This window comes from Delphinus delphis, chromosome 2 (genome assembly GCF_949987515.2).
Source record: "Delphinus delphis chromosome 2, mDelDel1.2, whole genome shotgun sequence".
NCBI lineage: Eukaryota > Metazoa > Chordata > Mammalia > Artiodactyla > Delphinidae > Delphinus > Delphinus delphis.
Window position 1 is genome coordinate 129,370,467 of NC_082684.1, and position 18,094 is coordinate 129,388,560.

Below are 18,094 nucleotides of genomic sequence, written 5' to 3' on the forward strand. Positions count from 1 at the left end.
AAAATCCTATTGTGAGAGGGGAAACGCTGAGGTCAGGTCTGAGACTCGGTGGATCAGAGCACTGGCTACTGGGTAATCGAAAAGAACATTCGTGAAAATTGATGACATATTAGGTCACAAAAGAAAATCTCAGTAAATTTATTTATTTATTTATATTTATATTTTACTTTTGGCTGCATTGGGTCTTCGTTGCTGTGCGCCGGCTTTCTCTAGTTGCGGCGAGCGGGGGCTACTCTTCGCTGCAGTGCGCGGGCTTCTTACTGCAGTGGCTTCTCTTGTTGCGGAGCACAGGCTCTAGGCGCGCGGGTTTCAGTGGTTGCAGCACGTGGGCTCTGTAGTTGTGACTCGCAGGCTCTAGAGCGCAGGCTCAGTAGTTGTGGCACAGGGGCTTAACTGCTCCTCGGCAAGGGGGATTTTCCCGGATCCGGGATAGACCTGTGTCCCCTGCATTGGCAGGCGGATTCTCAACCACTGCGCCACCAGGGAAGAGTCCTCAATAACTTTAAAAAGAGCAATAATATAAACAGCATTCTCCAATCACAATGCAATAAAAGTATAAATTAATAACAAAATTAAAAGTAAAAAGAAACTTTCACCTAGAAAATTTTAAAACTCTGTATTAAGCAACTCTTGGGTTAATAAGATAATACAAACCAAAATTGCAGAATTTTATAAAATAGCAATAATGGAAACACAGCTTATCTGAATCTATGTGATGCTGCAAAAGTAGTTGTTAGAAGAGTATTACACTAAATATCTAGGTAGAATTAAACATCAATTTAAAGGCTACAAAAATAAAAGCAAAGCAAGCCAAAAGAAAGCAGAATGAAGGAACTATTAAAGACATAAGCAGAAATTAATGAGTTTGAAAACAGAAAAATAAAATAAAAAGAATAAATAAATCCAGATGCTGGTTCTTAGAAAAAAAAGAAAAATCAGTCAAATGGACAAACTACTAGCTAACTTAATCAGGTAAAAAAGGGAAAGAGCATGAGTATGCAAGGTAAGAAATGACAAGGAGGAAATAACCATTGAAAGAGAAGAAAAATTAAAAATCTTAAGATACTACTTTTCACGAGTCTAGACAAAGACATCTGAAAATGTAGATTAAATAGATAACTTCCTAGGAAAATATTGTTTACCAAAATTGACCCTAATAAACATAAAAAATTTAAACAAATTAAATAATTACTCCTCAAAAATTCACAAGGCCCAGAAGAATTCATAGGAGAATCTACCAAACCTTCAAAGCTACTTAAAAAGTTCCAGAGCATAGAAAAAAGAAACTCCCACATTATTTTTAAATAGCCACATGCAATTTAAAGAAATCAAGAGGGAAGAGTAGTCTTTGACGTTTATCCACATATTTACCATTTCCGATGCTCTGCATTCTTTCCTGAAGATTAAAGTTTCCATCTGGTTCCAGGCAAGAAAAGGAGAAATAAGTGAAAAGGAGAGAAGTAGTGATACTTATAACCAGAGAGCAAAGCTTTTCGAGATATCTTTGGGAGAGTTTTGCTTATGTCTCAATGGTCAGAAAACTTTGATGTGAGTTTTAGATGGGCACGTTGCTTTCCTAAACAACTTCAGGGTTCTGATGGTAAAGAAGACATGGAGAATGCTTACCGGGTAGAAAGAAAGCAGTGACTGCTTATTGGGTAGAAAGAAAGCAGTGACTGCCACAGTCCACCCTTTAGGGTATCCATCCTTCCATATACAGAATATGCTCCCTCCCTGATGTGGACAGTTCCAAAGTCTCGGCCAGACACTGCATCCATCTCAAAAACCAGAGTCTCTATCCCATATGCAGTTTTCTCCACTTAGCCCTGATGTGAATCCTTATACAAAGTCCAGTAACCTACAAACTAAAAGCCAAGTTATCTTCCCCCAACATATCCCATATATAATATTGGAGAAGGAACAAAATTAAACTCCCACATGGGAAAGGGAAGAATGGGAAACACATCAAAGCTACTGCAAATATTAGAGCTATGGGCAAATACCGGATTCTGCTAGACAGGAGCAGCCAGGACTCCCTGCCGGACAGTAATTTCCTTACTCAGCCAACCTACTCTCTGGGTGGAACTTTTTCGATTGTGCTCCATGGTCCAAGTTCCGTCTGCTTTTGAGATGACTTCTTGTGTATTATCCACTTTAACCATATCTGAAGTGTAACTTTGGGGTGGATGCCCTTTCTGTTGTGTGTGTTCGGGGGCCTGGGGTTGAAAAATGATAAGGTTTTGCGGGTCAGGTCCTTAAATTTTCATTTCTGGTGATACGATTCCCTCAAAAGTGTTGTAGGCTTCCAGTCTATTTGCTTCTTCTTCAATCCTATGTGTGAGTAACCACAGTGGAAGCTCCTATGTAGCCATAGTCTGTAAACCTGAAAACCCTCCTCTATTACGTGTTGGCCTCTGTGCTCTGCTTATCCTTCTAGCCTTCAACTTAATGCTCACTGACTTGAGACAACTGGAAACAAAAGGCTCTAGGAGGAGGAGAACACTTTGCAGAGTCCACTTCCTCTGTGGAGTGGTGATTCTTAAAGGAAGGTGCTTAGGAAAGGCCCAGGATACCAGTCTCATCTTCTATTTGGAGAACAGAAGCAATGATCTTTTTCAGCCCTGCAAGTCTCCAAATTATGAGATGTTCACTCAAAGGAAATTTGCAGGCCCTAGCCAGAGAGCCTTCCTTAGTGAAGCGGTACTTCCTTACCTTTTTTATTCAGGCTGCATAACTCTAGCTCATTGGTCTCTCTCAGGACTTTGTTGAAAATAGAACGAAGTCACCAGCACGTGCCAACATTCTGAATCATTCCAGCTATTTTCCCTAACACAAGAGACTTGATTGGCATGTGCGGTATCTCCCATAGAAGAACAAATTGACCAAATGTTCCACCACTGCCTAGCAAGGTCATTGGCATTCCAGTCTGTAACGCACGTACACTCAGAACCCAAAAGCCCTTCTCTACCACTCAACAAATCCACGTTTCAGATTATATTACTTGCAGCATCCCACTTCAGTGTACTGACTTCTCTAAGTCAGTATGCATTTGGCTGCATTTAACAGAAACCCAACAAAGTGGCTAAACCTATAAGGGGTTTACTATTCTCATGTTGCAAGGAGTCTGGTATAGGCAGTCTGGGAACTGGTACAGCTGCTCAAGGAATCAGGCTCCTTCTATCTTCTTCTGCCATCCTTAGTGTGTCTTTCGGCTTCAAGATCATAATTTGGCTGTTACTCTTCCTGCTTTGAAGGCAGGAAAAAGGGGCTTGGGAAAGGCACAATGCATGTGCCAGTTGAATCTGCCCTCTTTCTTTTTTAATCAGGAAATAAATCACTTTTCCAGAAGTATTACCAGGGACTTTCAGTAGTATCTTCTTGGCCACATTGCCACGCTTAGCTCCAGGGAAGTAGGGGAGACAAATATTTTTAAACTACGAATAAAAAGGGGGTTCTATAAGTAAAGAAGAAGAGACTAGGGACTTCCCTGGTGGCGCAGTGGTTAAGAATCCGCCTGCCAATCCGCCTGTCCCCTGCAGGGGACACAGGTTCGAGCCCCGGTCCGGGAAGATCCCACATGTCACGGAGCAACTAAGTCCGTGCGCCACAACTACTGAGCCTGTGCTCTAGAGCCCGCAAGCCACAATTGCTGAGCCCGCGAGCCACAATTACTGAAGCCCGTGCGCCTAGAGCCTGTGCTCTGCAACAAGAGAAGCCACCGCAATGAGAACCCTGCACATCGCATGGAAGAGTAGCCCCTGCTCGCTGCAACTAGAGAAAGCCCGCGTGCAGCAAAAAAGACCCAACGCAGCCATAAATAAATGAATAAATAAATAGATTTATTTTTTTAAAAAAAAAGAGAGAGAGAGAAACTAGATATTGGATAATCAGTTAGTTCTGCCAGACCAATGCAAACTGTTTTACACAAGAAAAGGAATATCTTGGCTCAAGTAACTAAAAAGTCCGGAAGCTGTGCTTGCTTGATCCAATGGCTTAAGAAAATCACTAAGACTCCGGTTTCTCTTCAGCTCTCCACTCTGCCTTCCTCCATGTCAGAATGAACTGAGGTTGATTCCCCTTGTGGTCCTCAGATGGCTCCCAAGGCCACAAGCTTTCTCATTCATGCCCAGTGGGAAATATAGACTATCAGCATCCCAGCATCTGTAGCTGACATGCTCAGCCCATCACTGAGCTCAGAGGATGGAATGCACGGATTGGCTTGGCCTAGGTGGTGAGCTCCAAACCTACATCTAGGATGGAACCATTGCAGGAACTGCAAGGATCGGATTCCCCAATGGAAAGTATGGTCTATTGAAAAGGGGCCAGGGACCTCTGGGGAAGGAGGTGGGGAAATGGATAATAAGAAGACAACCAACATATGTCCTTAGGATAGCTAAAGAAGAAGGAGTCAGTCAGAAGGGGGATTAGTTAACAGTGGAAACACTGAAAAAAAGGAGGGTCTCTGAAGCGACATTGTCAGTGTTCATCTGAGCATTGGCTGGGGACAGGGAAGTCTCATCCAAGGTCATATACTGTCCAGTTCCAGTGGCAGATCCATTTTTACTGTGAGGGTCTTGGAAGCACACTCCTGCTCTTCTCGGCCCCCCACTCCCATTCTGGTGCTCTGGCTCCAGCTCACCATGCAGCCTTCTGATTATATTTGACTTCCCAAGTTGTTTTCTTACAGGGAGTGAGTATCTTAATCAGAGACTGGAATGCTTGGCAATTCTGGTTCATGATGGGAATTAGTACATCAGCATTCTGATTTTTAAATTTGCTTTTTTTTTTTTTGGCTGCACTGTGCGGCTTGTGGGATCTTAGTTCCCCAACCAGGGATTGAACCTGGGCCCTCGGCAGCGTAAGCATAGAGCCCTAACCTCTGGACCACCAGGGAATTCCTCAGCATTCTGATTTTTTCATTAATTGCTGACTCACTGTGTCAGCAAAAGCTCTCTTCTGAGCCTGTGTGGCTGAGGACCAGACCCCGAAGTCCTGGTGTTTCCAGAACATCTGACAACTTGTGAGTCTATCAGCAAGAAGCCAACGGGTTTCCCTTGAAGATCCCCACATTGCATGTGTCCAACCCATTGTCTACTTCTTGCGTACTGATTTGAGGTTTCCTAGAGTTCAGGGTCTTATGCAGGAATCCCACTGTATCATTCCTGGTGCTGGAATGATGCAAAGGCTGGGTTAGAGCTGATGCGAAGTTCTTTTTCATCTTCAGGATCTCTTGCTGTGAGCCTCATGACCCGCCTAGCTGCCCTTTTGATCCTACAGTAGAAGAGTCTATGCAGTACAAACTTGAATCTTACATGAACAGACACTTCACACAAGAGGATATTCAAATGTTCATATGAAAATATGCTCATGCTCATTAGTCATAAGGGATATGTAAATTAAAATCAAAATGAGATATTACTACATACCCATCAGAATGGCTAAGATTAAAAAGACTTGGGGGCTTCCCTGGTGGCGCAGTGGTTAGGAGTCCGCCTGCCAATGCAGGGGACATGGGTTCGAGCCCCAGTCCGGGAAGATCCCACATGCCGCGGAGCGGCTAGGCCCGTGCACCACAACTACTGAGTCTGCGCGTCTGGAGCCTGTGCTCCGCGACGGGAGAGGCCGCGACAGTGAGAGGCCCGCGCACCGCGATGAAGAGTGGCCCCTGCTCGCCGCAACTGGAGAAAGCCCTCGCACAGAAACGAAGACCCAACACAGCCAAAAATAAATAAATTAATTAAAAAAAAAAAAAAAAAGACTTGGGAATTCCATGGCAGTCCAGTGGTAGGACTCTGCACTCTCATTGCTGAGGATCTGGGTTCAATCCCTGGTCGGGGAACTAAGATCCCACGAGCCACACGGTGTGGACAAAAATAAAAAATTTTTTTTAATTTAATTAAATTTAATTATTTATTTATTTTTGGCTGCACTGGGTCTTTGTTGCTGTGCGCGGGTGCGCAGGCTTTCTCTAATTGCAGCAAGGGGGGGCTACTATTTGTTGTGGTGCGTGGGCATCTCATTGCAGTGTCTTTTGCTGCAGAGCACAGGCTATAGGCATGTGGACTTCAGTAGTTGTGGTTCGTGGCCTCTAGAGCGCAGGCTCAGTAGTTGTGGCACAAGGGTTTAGTTGCTCCGCAGCATGTGGGATCTTCCCGGACCAGGGCTCGAACCCCTGTCCCCTGCCTTGGCAGGTGGATTCTTAACCACTGCGCCACCAGGGAAGTTCCAAAAAATGTTTTTAAAGCCTTGACAATACCCAGTGTTGGCAAGGATGTGGAGAAAGTGGGACTCAACATTTCTGCTGGGAGTGTAAAGTGGTACAGCTACCTGGGAAGTCTGTTTGGCAATATGTATTAAGCTGAACATACATTTATCCTATATCCTGGCAATTCTACTCTTAACTATGTATGGAGCAGAAATGCATACATATGCTCACCAAAAGACATATGTAAGAATAGTCATTGCAGCATTATTCCTAATAGTTCTAACTGGAAAATAATCCAAAAGTACATCAACAGTAGAATTAATAAATACATTGTGTTATATCCAAACCATGTTATACTATAAAGCAATGAAAATGAAGGAACTACTACCGCTATTCACAGCAAACTGGAAGAATCTCATTAATATGATGTTAAATGGAAGAAGCCAGACACGAAAGACTATATATGGTATGATTCCATTTAGAAGAAGTTCAAGACCAGGCAGAAGCTAATCTATGGTTAGATGTCAAGGTAATGGTTACCTCTGGAGGAGGAGGTGGGTAATGACTGGGAAGGAGCCTGCGAGCTGCTTCTGAGTGCTGCTAAATTCTCGGGTTTTTTTGGGTAGTGATTATATAGATGTGTACACTCTGTAAAAAATTCATCTGGTTATACAAATGATAATTTGTACACTTTTCTTGGCTGGGCTGAGTGACATGTCTATAGGTCGTCTGATAGACAGCTAACCTAGGCTGGCCTCTTCTAGAGCAGTTTAGGAGACTCAGCTCTGCAACATGTCCTCCAGCAGGCTAACCCAGGCGTGTTCTCCTGGTGATGGCAGTGGTGCAAAAGGGCAGCTCCCAATGTTCAAGTCCATTTCAAGCCTCTGCTTTCATCATACCTGCTAACATTCCATTAGCCAAAGCAAGTCATGTGGTGAAAGCTAGAATCAAGGGGAAGTCAGGTTACTCCGCTCACGGGCACTGCAAAGTTATGTGGTAAAGGGCATGGATCTAGGGAGGATGATGAACTGGGCCATCAACACAATCTACAACTTGTGGGAGAAAGAAAAATGAAGTTAATGACAATATAGTGAAACATAAACGATAATTGAGAGAAGTACAGGGTGCTTTAAGGGCGCAGAAAAGGGCACATTTTATATCTGATATTAAAATTATTCACGGAAAAATTTATGCATGGACATCTCCCCTTCTAGACCGTGAACTTCTCGTATATGCTTCATTTTCACACCTTCCACAGCTCCTGGCATAAAGTAGGCACTTGAACATTTGTGAAATAAATGTTCAGCCATAAAGGTAGTAATTTCTTCTTCGCTCATTTTTATTTCAGTCTCTAGGAGAAGAAAGAGACCCACATATGCAGCAAGACATATTTTTATATTTTACAACCATTTTAGTGAACTCATAATCTCCGTTACAGAATAGGCTCCACTCAAGCGAAGGGCTGGAGGAGTTCCAGCAGAGAGATGGGTGGAATCATTCAAATTTTGATGTGTTCCCTTTCTCTGGTGGTGGTTGGGTGTCTTCTATGTATTTTTTAATATTGCAGTTAAATATACATAACATGAAATTTACCATCTTAACCATTTAAGTGTACAGTTCAGTGGCATTAAGTATACTCGCATTATTTTGCAACCATCACCGCCATCCATCTCAAGAACTATTTTATCTTCCCAAACTGAAATTCTGTATCCATTAAACAACAACTCCCCATTCTCCCTGCTCCCCAGCCCCTGGCAACCACCATTTTACATTCTGTCTCTATGAACTGGACCACTCTAGGTGCCTCATAGAAGTGGAATCATACAGTCTTTTTGTGACTGGCTAATTTCACTTAGCATAATGTCTTCAATGTTCATCCATGTTGTAGCATGTGGCAGAATTTCCTTCCTTTTTAAGGTTGAATGATACTCCATTGTATGTATATACCACATTTTGTTTACCCATTCATCTATTGATGGACACTAGGGCTGCTTCTACCTTTTGGCTATTGAGAAGTAATGTGCAAAGCAAATTCCACCCAAGTATGGAATTCTGGGGTGGAAAGTGCCTCAACACTCAATCTGAAAGTGAGATGAGGGACTTCCCTGGTGGCGCAGTGGTTAAGAATCCACCCGCCAATGCTGGGGACTCAGGTTCAACCTCTGGTCCGGGAAGATCCCACATGCTGCAGAGCAACTAAGCCCGTGCGCCACAACCACTGAGCCTGTGCTCTAGAGCCCACAAGCCACAACTATTGAAGCCCGTGTGCCACAACTACTGAGCCTGCGAGCCACAACTACTGAGCCCATGCACTGCAACTACTGAAGCTCTTGCACCCTAGAGCCTGCGCTGCAACTACCGAGACCGAGAGCTGCAACTACTGAAGCCCACGTGCCTTGAGCCTGCGCTCCGCAACAAGAGAAGCCCATGCACTGCAACGCAGAGTAGTCCCCACCCGGGCACAGCAACAAAGACCCAACGCAGCCAAAAAAAAAATCATAGCTACATTAGGACCATATAGCTAAGACTCATGGCCTGATTAACTTTCACCAGAGTTTTCTGATAATGATACCAGGAAAAAAATAAGGATTACTTTTCTGAGGGGACTTCCTTGGTGGTCCAGTGGTTAAGAATCTGCCTTCCAATGCAGCGGACGCAGGTTCCATTCCTGGTTGGGGAACTAAGATCCCACAGGCCGTGGGGCAACAAAGCTCGCGTGCCAGCACAGCCAAAATTTAAAAAAAAAAAAAATTACTTTTCTGAGGGTGATAAATCTGGCTGAGAATTTAGGTATAGGATGAGACATTAAGCCAAGCTTCATTATTAACCCCATCAACAATATCCAGAGTGTGGCAGACACCATGATTTCAAACTAGTCTCTGGGGTGGAATGTCATAGGTGGACTGACACAGGCCATTTCTAAGGTTGGCTGCCTCTGCCTGGACACCATGCCCCCTCAACCAAACACCCCTTCCCTGCCTGGCTAACCTCTAACTAATTCTTTGACAGTCAGTCCAAACACCCCTTCCTCAGAAAAGGTTTCCCTGACCTAGGCCCTCACTTCAAGTCTGGGCTGGGCTTCTCGCTCTGTTGCTCCCTCACTGCAGCAACTGCCTGGCACCCCTCCAGGGCAGGGATGAGCACTGGCTCGTCTCTACCCCAGGAGCTGGACCCAGGCCTGGTATATACATGCTCAAGGCTCAGTCACTGCTCACAGAATGGATGAGTTGTCTCTTCAATTAAAACTGCCACAAGTATTCAAGCCAGGTGGTCAGCGGAGCCAGGCCGTGGTCACTGGGTGCAGGAGTGGAAGCCACAGGGACAACTGCCCGTGCTGGGAGCATCCTCTCCTGTCACACTGCCACACCCCAGCTGTTCCTGGAGCAAAGCAGGCCAAGTGGGGAGGGCCTCCAGAGAGCAGAAGAAAGCTCAGTGTCCAAAGTAACTAAGAAGTCATGTGAACATCAGGAGTGGGGAAGACTGACCTGAAGGCTGGGCTGCCCGGAGGCCTGCAGCGCATGCTGGAGAGCTTGGCTGAAGAGATCATTGGTGATGGGCGTCCCTGACTGGACGCCGGATGACACCGGGGAGGTCCCTGAGGAATGGCCCTAGAGACAAACCAGGGTCAGCACCACGCTCAGAGACACCTCAGTCTCCCAGCACATACCCACTGCTGTCACATCACCCAGGGTGCCCCTGGGTGCCCCACGACTGCCTCCCAGCAGGGGCCTGCATGAGACAACCACACAGAGGTACCCAAAAGCTCTCTACGTGGGCGGGAAAGGTTCTGTTCTCTTTTGCTCCAGGGAGATGGAATGGAGCCCCCGACCTAGCCTAGGACCCAGCACTGGGAGAGATGGCCTTGCAAGCTGGAGTGACCCTCACCAGGAACGCTTAAGCCTGTGACGTCTGGCCACTTTCAGGGACAAGTAAGGGTGTCTTATGTGACGGAAGGCTCTTCCAAAGTGCTGGCAGGAGTTAATCAGGCCCGTGACGAAATCAGGCCCAGACTTCTAAGCCCTAAAGGCTGGTGACGGGAGGTCGCCTGAGCTGCAGCGGGAAACCCACCAGGCTCCAGGTAGAGTTCGGCTCAAAGCAGATCCAGCACCAGGATCAGCAAAGGTAAATCCATTCTACCACTGGGACCTTCTCCCTTAGGGGCCTGGCCTTGATCTTCGCGCCCTCTCTCCATACCTGGGTGCCAGGAGTTGGCGTGTGAGAGCTGCTCTCCGGAGTGCTGGCCAGGGCCAGGGCGGTGGCCAGCTCGCTCTGGGTGATAGGCCGGGGCCCGGCAGCTCCACTGTACCCCAGGGAAGCTGGGCGGGAGCTGGGTGTGCTGCTCGAGGGCGTGGACCTGGCGCTCTGAACAAGAGAGGCACCAAGCATCAGGGAAGCAGCCTGTGACGTTCTCAGATGAAGCCCACCCCCGTTCCAGGAACAGTTCTTGGGGAACCTCCCCAACCTGCCAGGTTCAGACAGCAATAGTATGACATAGCTGGGTCACCAAAGGGCCTCCGATCACCTCCCAGCTGGGGCGTGCCAGGTCCCAGGGAGAGGTGCATCCCCAGCGCCATCTCCCCCGAATGGCAGGCAGCCAGGCCACTTACTGGGTGAAAGTCATCCTCATCATCAGAGAGCCCTTCAAACAGGAAGCCACCTGGAGGAGGGAGAACAGATTTCAGGAGGAAGAACAGAGGCAGAGGCGCAGCTCCAGAATCTCAGCTCTAGTTACTCTCCAAATTCATATTTTCATCTCTCCCCTTGGAAAATTACAGGACAGATGTACTCCTTGACTCAAATTGAGAGTTCCCAAGGAACGCCCTCTGCCAGCACTATACATAGCTGCTGAGTAAAGCAAACCCCTGGACCACTGCCCGCTCCCGAGGGGGCCTGCGTTCCACTGTCCTGGGGCTCACCTGGCATATCCCGGTACGAGCTGGAGGGCATGCCCCGGGAAGAGGAGTCGCCCCTGTGCTGTGGCTACTGGCTCCCGGCGTACTTTGAGCCTTACAGCTCTCTCTGGCGTGGCAGCTTGCACACTCACACACTCACCCAGACCCACACGCTCCCCTCCCCGTAGGAACAGCCCGGGACCCGCAGAGCCATTTGCACGCACTTCCTGCGGCGCCGCACACTCCTCACTCACCCAGGCAGCATCTAATCTTGCGCCCCGCCACTTGCGCCACGCTTCCTACCTTTCCAGATAGCAGAGTATAAAATATATTTATAATTTGGTATACAAAATATCAATTTGCAGAGACGTGGATGGACCTAGAGACTGTCATACAGAGTGAAGTAAGCCAGAAAGAGAAAAACAAATATCGTGTATTAACGCATATATGTGGAATCTAGAAATATGGTACAGATGAAACTTTTTGTAAAGCAGTAATAGAGACGTAGACGTAGAGAATGGACATGTGGACACAGTGGGGGAAGGGGAGAGTGGGACGAATTGGGAGATTAGGTTTTAAATATACTACCATGTGTAAAATAGCTAGTGGGAATCCCCTATTTTCTTGAGAACTAGGATTCTCAGTGTGGAAAAGGAAAGAAACATGTAATATACAAAAGGTTACATAAACCCCTGTAGTCTTGAATTTGAAGTAGCACTATAAATTATTTCTATTTCTATCTTTTTTTTTTTTGGCAGTACGCGGGCCCCTCACCGCTGCGGCCCCTCCCGCCGCGGACCACAGGCTCTGGACGCGCAGGCCCAGCGGCCATGGCTCATGGGGCCAACCGCTCCGCGGCACGCGGGATCCCCCCAGACCGGGGCACGAACCCGCGCCCCCCGCATCGGCAGGCGGACTCCCAACCACTGCGCCACCAGGGAAGCCCTCTATTTCTATCTTTATAAGCATAGATCTATATATAGATATAGATCTATCTCTCTCCCTAGCTCTCTCCACTGAAGCAGCTTAGAAATAATGACCAATCCAGTAGAAATAAGCATCCCTAGTGCCCAGATTGTGTTCTTGAAATTCAATTTCCCACTAAAACCCATCTGAGCTTTTAAATTAAAAAAAATTTTTTTTATTCCGCCCACCCCCCCCCCCCCCCCCCCGTCCCCTTTAGAGCTGATCAGGCTCTAATCCACGTGTAGAGATGTATATGCTCAGGCTATGAAGCTCAACACTTTGCTAACTGCCCTGAATGTTCAATTTGGCCCTGGGTTAACCTCAGCCTGTTGGATCCCTAGAATCTCTGGTTCACTGAGGGGTGAAGGTTTGTTCACATGTGAACCTGGAACTGCAATTCAGTTCGGACCTGTTAGTGTACTGTACCCTTAAAAAAAAATTTTTTTTTAAATTGGGGTATAAAAAAAAATTGGTGTATAGTTGCTTCATTTATTTTTTATAAATTTATTTATTTTATTTACTTATTTTTGGTTGCGTTGGGTCTTCGTTGCTGCGCAGGCTTTCTCTAGTTGCGGTGAGCAGGGGCTACTCTTCCTTGCAGTGCGTGGCCTTCTCACTGCGGTGGCTTCTATTGTTGTGGAGCACGGGCTCTAGGCGCGCGGGCTTCAATAGTTGTGGCTCATGGGCTCTAGAGCACAGGCTCAGTAGTTGTGGTACTTGGGCTTAGTTGCTCTGTGGCATGTGGGATCTTCCCGGACCAGGGCTCGAACCCGTGTCCCCAGCGTTGGTAGGGGATTCTTAACCATGCGCAACCAGGGAAGCCCTATAGTTGCTTTATTTATTTATTTATTTTTATAAAGATTTAATTTTATTCATTTTTGGCTGTGTTGGGTTTTCGTTGCTGTATGAAGTCTTTCTCTAGTTGTGGCGAGTGGAGTCTACTCTTCCTTGTGGTGCACGGGCTTCTCCTCGTGGTGGCTTCTCTTGTTGTGGAGGATGGGCTCTAGGTGTGCGGGCTTCAGTAGTTGTGGCACGGAGGCTCAGTAGTTGTGGCTCGTGGGCTTTGTTGCTCCACGGCATGTGGGATCTTCCCGGACCAGGGATCGAACCTGTGTCCCCTGCATTGGAAGGCGGATTCTTATCCATTTCGCCACTGGGGAAGTCCCCATCTGAGCTTTTTGAAGAAATGGCTCATTGTTGTGTTTGGGGCAGGAAATGTAAAGATGAGCCTGGAACTCTTGTCATGCCAGATAGTAAGGCAATGATTAGAAAATTTTAGGTTAAGTGTTAAAATGACTCAGCCACAAGTTGAAGAGGCTCCACTGTGATGGTTACCATGGTTTCAATATAAGCAAATGCAGGTAAATATATTGTGGAAAATGGGAGCCATTTTGGAGACTAAAGGTAAAATTATAGAGGAGGGGAAGACTAGAAAAGACTATGTAGGGCTGAATTGGAATTTGAAGTATTGGTATTAGAACATATATAACAAACCATACTCCAACAAAAATTAATGAAAAAAGAACATATACATATTATTTCATATATGTAACATATATATGAAACAGAAATATAGATGAATGGGTTTGTGTGTGTAAATATGTATTTCATAGGTCTATCCACTGAGAGGAACTGGAAATAATGACATCTCAGGGACAATAAACACACCCAGACTTGGATTCTAAATACTATTCACCACTAAAAGAAACCAAAAGTGTTTGGGTTAATGACTGATATGACCAACTTTGTGAAAATCTCCCAAATAATTTATGAAAACAGCAGTGAGGTGATCAGTCTCCACCTACCTGCGACAGTTGATGACATTTAAATTACATCTGTGGATTAGATGGTAGAACTGTATTAATTTCTTGATTCTAATGGGTTGTACTGTGGTAGGTAGGAGAGTGTGTCCTTGTTTTCAGGAAATAGCCACTGAAATATTTAAGGGTGATGGGGCATCATATCTACAACTTGCTTTCAAACAGCTTGGGGATGGGGGTGGGAGAATAATATATACAGAGAGAGGGTGAGAAAAAATGATAAGGTAAATGTTATAAAATGTTAACAGTTGGGGACTTTGGGTGGTTAAGAGGGAATTATTTCATACTATTTCTGCAATTTTATTGTAAACTTGAAACTACTTTAAAATAAAAGTATTTTAAAATATCACATTCTCAAAGACGATTTGAGCACATGGGGAAATATTCAAGTTAAGTGAATTATGCAGTTTACTAACATATGCAGTATAATCTAAATTTTGTTGAATACAAAATTTATTTAATTCAATAAAATTATATTTTTAGAAACATTAAAAAAGTTAACAATTGTGCTCTATTAGTGATAGAGCCATGTTAAAGCAAAATAAATTTGGAGGGCTTATGCTACCAGATGCCAAGACCTACTCTAAAGCTACAGAAATCAAGCTGCACAGTTAGTGGCATAAGGATATAAAAATACATTAGTGGGACAGAATAGAGTCAGAAATGGACCAATAGATAAGTCACCTTATTTATGACAAAGCTGCCAGTAAAATTCAGTGGGGATGGGATTAAAAAAAAAGTAGTTCTCATCAATTGATGCCCTATGGAAAATAAGAATCTTGATTCCTTTCTCACTTTATACATAAAAATTAATATGAAATTAATCATAGACCTAAATGTGAAAGATGAAATTTACAGAAGAAAACATAGGAAAATATCTCCATAATTAGGGCAGAGATTTTTTTCTTTTTTTTTTTGCGATATGTGGGCCTCTCACTGTTGTGGCCTCTCCCGTTGCGGAGCAACAGGCTCCAGACGCGCAGGCTCAGCGGCCATGGCTCACGAGCCCAGCCGCTCCGTGGCATGTGGGATCTTCCCAGACCGGGGCACGAACCCGTGTCCCCTGCATAGGCAGGCGGACTCTCAACCACTGAGCCACCAGGGAAGCCCTAGGGCAGAGATTTTTAAAATAGGACACAAAAAGCTCTACCCATCAAAATAAAATTTCATAAATTAGACTTTCAAGACATTTTTTAAAAATCCCATTAAGAGAATAAAAATACAAGCCACGAACTGAGAGAAGATATTCACAATATACATTTTTGACAAGGACCTACATCTGTTAAGTTCTTAATTTTAGTGACAGTACTTCTTATTTCTAAAAGTTCTTTTTGGTTCTTCTCAAATCTGCCTGTTCTTTTTTTTATCATGTGTTATTCTTTCTTAAAGTCCTGATAGCTTCTTCAGTGACTTTAATAAATTTTTTCATGCTTATTTTACATCTTTTTTAATTGACTCCCTAATATCTAACATTTTTGGTGTTGTGACTTGTTTGTTCTGCTCTCTCTTCCATGAATATTTGTTAATTCTTTTTGTGAAATCTTCAGTTTAGCTTTCTTCTTTCCTGTTGGATGGCATGAGTTTTGGTAGTGTTGCTCCAAAAAGGATTTATATTTGCTTTACCAAGAACCCCAGGACCAATTCCTTTTAAGCATACTTTTTTTTTTTAAATAAATTTATTTTGTTTATTTATTTAGGTTGCATTGGGTCTTCATTGCTGCGCACAGGCTTCCTCTAGTTGCAGCGAGCGGGGCTACTCTTCTTTGCAACTGTGCAGGCTCCTCACTGCGGTGGCTTCTCTTTGTTGTGGAGCATGGGCTCTAGGCATGTGGGCTTCAGTAGTTGTGGCTCACGGGCTGTAGAGCACAGGCTCAGTAGTTGTGGCACATGGGCTTAGTTGCTCCACATGATGTGGGATCTTCCCAGACCCGGGCTTGAACCTAAGTCCCCTGCTTTGGTAGGTGGATTCTTAACCACTGCGCCACCAGGGAAGTCCCAAGCATACATTTTATTGTATGTAAATTATTTCTAAATAAAGTTGACTTAACAAAACTTGAGAAAATACCTAAGATAACATTTTGAGGGACATCCCTGGCGGTCTAGTGCTTAAGACTCCACGCTTTCACTGTAGAGGGCACGGGTTTGATCCCTGTTTGGTGAACTAAGATTCTATATGCCACACACCATGGCCAAAACAAAACAAAGATAACACTTTGAGCATGCTAACTTATTTTATTTTCATGTCTTTAGTTTTTATATTTTTTATTCATACAGATCTGGTTTTTGTTGCTTTCTGTAAAAGAATGAACTGGATTAAAAATTTTAAATTGTAGACCTCAAGTGACATGTTATTTGCCTTTTTCTCCCTTAATAAAAAAGCAGGGCAGCTAGTCAACTTCACTCACCCAAAAGTCACTGATTATACATTTCCTCCTGCCACTGAATCTTTAATCTAATAGAATGTCCTAGTTTAACTGTATGTTAAAATGCAGACCCAGGGACCAATTTTGGACATTTCTGGGAAAGTTTGGCCACAAACTTACACAAAGTACAGGTCTAGGGTTTCAAATTCTCAGGGAAGACTGTTCTTTCACACATCAACTCCCCTTTCACTGACCTGCCTTCATAGCAAGCAGAGAACTTTTCTTATCTTCTCTTAGTGCCGATGCATGGGTTTGGGCTTTTGGTTTTTTGTACTCTGCCCTTTTACTTAGGAGGCAAATCTTTTAGTTTTTAAAAAATATTTATTTATTTATTTATTTGGCTGCATTGGGTCTTAGTTACGGCACGCAGGATCTTCGTTGCGGCATGTGGAATCTTTAGTTGCGGCATGTGGGATCTAGTTCCCTGACCAGGGATCGAACCTGGGCCCCCTGCATTGGGAGTGCAGTCTTACCCACTGGACCACCATGCAAATCTTTTCAAGGTTTCAACTTTATGTAGTGGTATCAGTTTCAGTTGCTCAAGGGCCCAGCCCAATGTTTTGGTGGTAAAAGAAAAATCTCCAAGCAAGGCTTCCAGGACCACTATTCTCTCTGGACAGGTGCTCATCAGCTTCCAAAGCTCACTGCTTTTTTCCAGTTACCTCTTCATTTCTAGCATCTGAGGATTTCCTATTTCTCCTGTGACCACAGTTACGTGATTTTTAAGACGTATTATTTTATACATTTTTGTTTGTAGCAGGAGTACTTGCAGATGATTTTCATTTGCTGTCTTGCCAGACCCAGAAATACCCATATTAATTTTATAGTTATTTTAAAAATGCAAATGTACACTCTTTTTTTTATTTTAATAAATTTATTTGTTTGCTTTTATTTTTGGCTGTGTTGGGTCTTCCTTGCTGTGCGTGGGCTTTCTCTAGTTGTGAGTGTGGGCTACTCTTCGTTGTGGTACGCAAGCTCCTTATTGTCGTGGCTTCTCTTGTTGCGGAGCACAGGCTCTAGGCATGCAGGCTTCAGTAGCTGTGGCGCTTGGGCTCAGTAGTTGTGGCTCGTGGGCTCTAGAGCACAGGCTCAGTAGTTGTGGCACATGGGCTTAGTTGCTCCGCGGCATGTGGGATCTTCCCGGGCCAGTGCTTGAACCCGTGTCCCCTTCATTGGCAGGCAGATTCTTAACCACTGCGCCACCAGGGAAGCCCAAATATGCACTCTCATAATTTGTTTTCCAATAGCAAATGATTGGGCAAATAGTCTCTTGAAGGTTTAATGAGAAATTGTCCACCACTTTCTCAGAGAAAGCTAATGAGGGTATAAGTCTCCAAATATGGACTGACGGAAGGACTGGGCCTGGACACTTTCTTTTTTACCATGTCTGGTCATTTGTCTTGTGTCCAGACTTCTAATTTTATCTAGAACCTGACCCTTGCATCTGGCCACCGCACCTATTTGGTAAATTGGTTCCCAAAGAACCTGTTCGGTCCTGGGTTATTCCTTCATTCATTTACTCATTTAATAATTTATCATTACAATGTACAATTCAGAACTCAGAGAGGCGTACCTCCTTTCCTGGGGGCAACAAGCTACAGCAAGACAGCCACATTTGGTAAATGAATTCTTTATTCAACACATATTTATTGCTCACCTACTATGTGCCAGGTCCTGGTCAACTGCTGAAGATAAAGTGGAGGGTAAGATAGTCATTGCTTATTCTCCTATGGAGCTTATAATGAAATGAATCAAAGTAAGAAACTCATAAGCACCTAGTATATTCAG

General features: G+C 44.5%; 1 protein-coding gene across 1 annotated transcript; it reads right to left on the minus strand.

Annotated features, from left to right (window-relative positions):
- Positions 1-176: 176 nt before the first annotated feature.
- On the minus strand, positions 177-11,269 carry UBL7 (ubiquitin like 7). Its single transcript, XM_060003683.1, has 6 exons — positions 11,122-11,269; positions 10,813-10,862; positions 10,400-10,567; positions 9,691-9,813; positions 1,372-1,416; positions 177-500 (listed from the first exon to the last, which is right to left on the minus strand). The coding sequence occupies exons 1-6, from the start codon at positions 11,150-11,152 to the stop codon at positions 465-467; spliced, it is 453 nt and encodes a 150-aa protein (XP_059859666.1). The 5' UTR covers positions 11,153-11,269; the 3' UTR covers positions 177-464.
- Between the last annotated feature and the right edge of the window lie 6,825 nt (positions 11,270-18,094).

Bases quoted from the DNA above. Each gene is read 5' to 3' on its own strand.
- UBL7 (XM_060003683.1), bottom strand. From the start codon at position 11,152: ATGCCCTCCAGCTCGTACCGGGATATGCCAG. The intron at 10,568-10,812 runs GTAAGTGGCCTG...TCTCTTGTTCAG, and splicing joins ATGAGGATGACTTTCACCCA to AGCGCCAGGTCCACGCCCTC. The intron at 501-1,371 runs GTAAATATGTGG...CTCTTTTTAAAG, and splicing joins AATGCAGAGCATCGGAAATG to TTATTGAGGACTCTTCCCTG.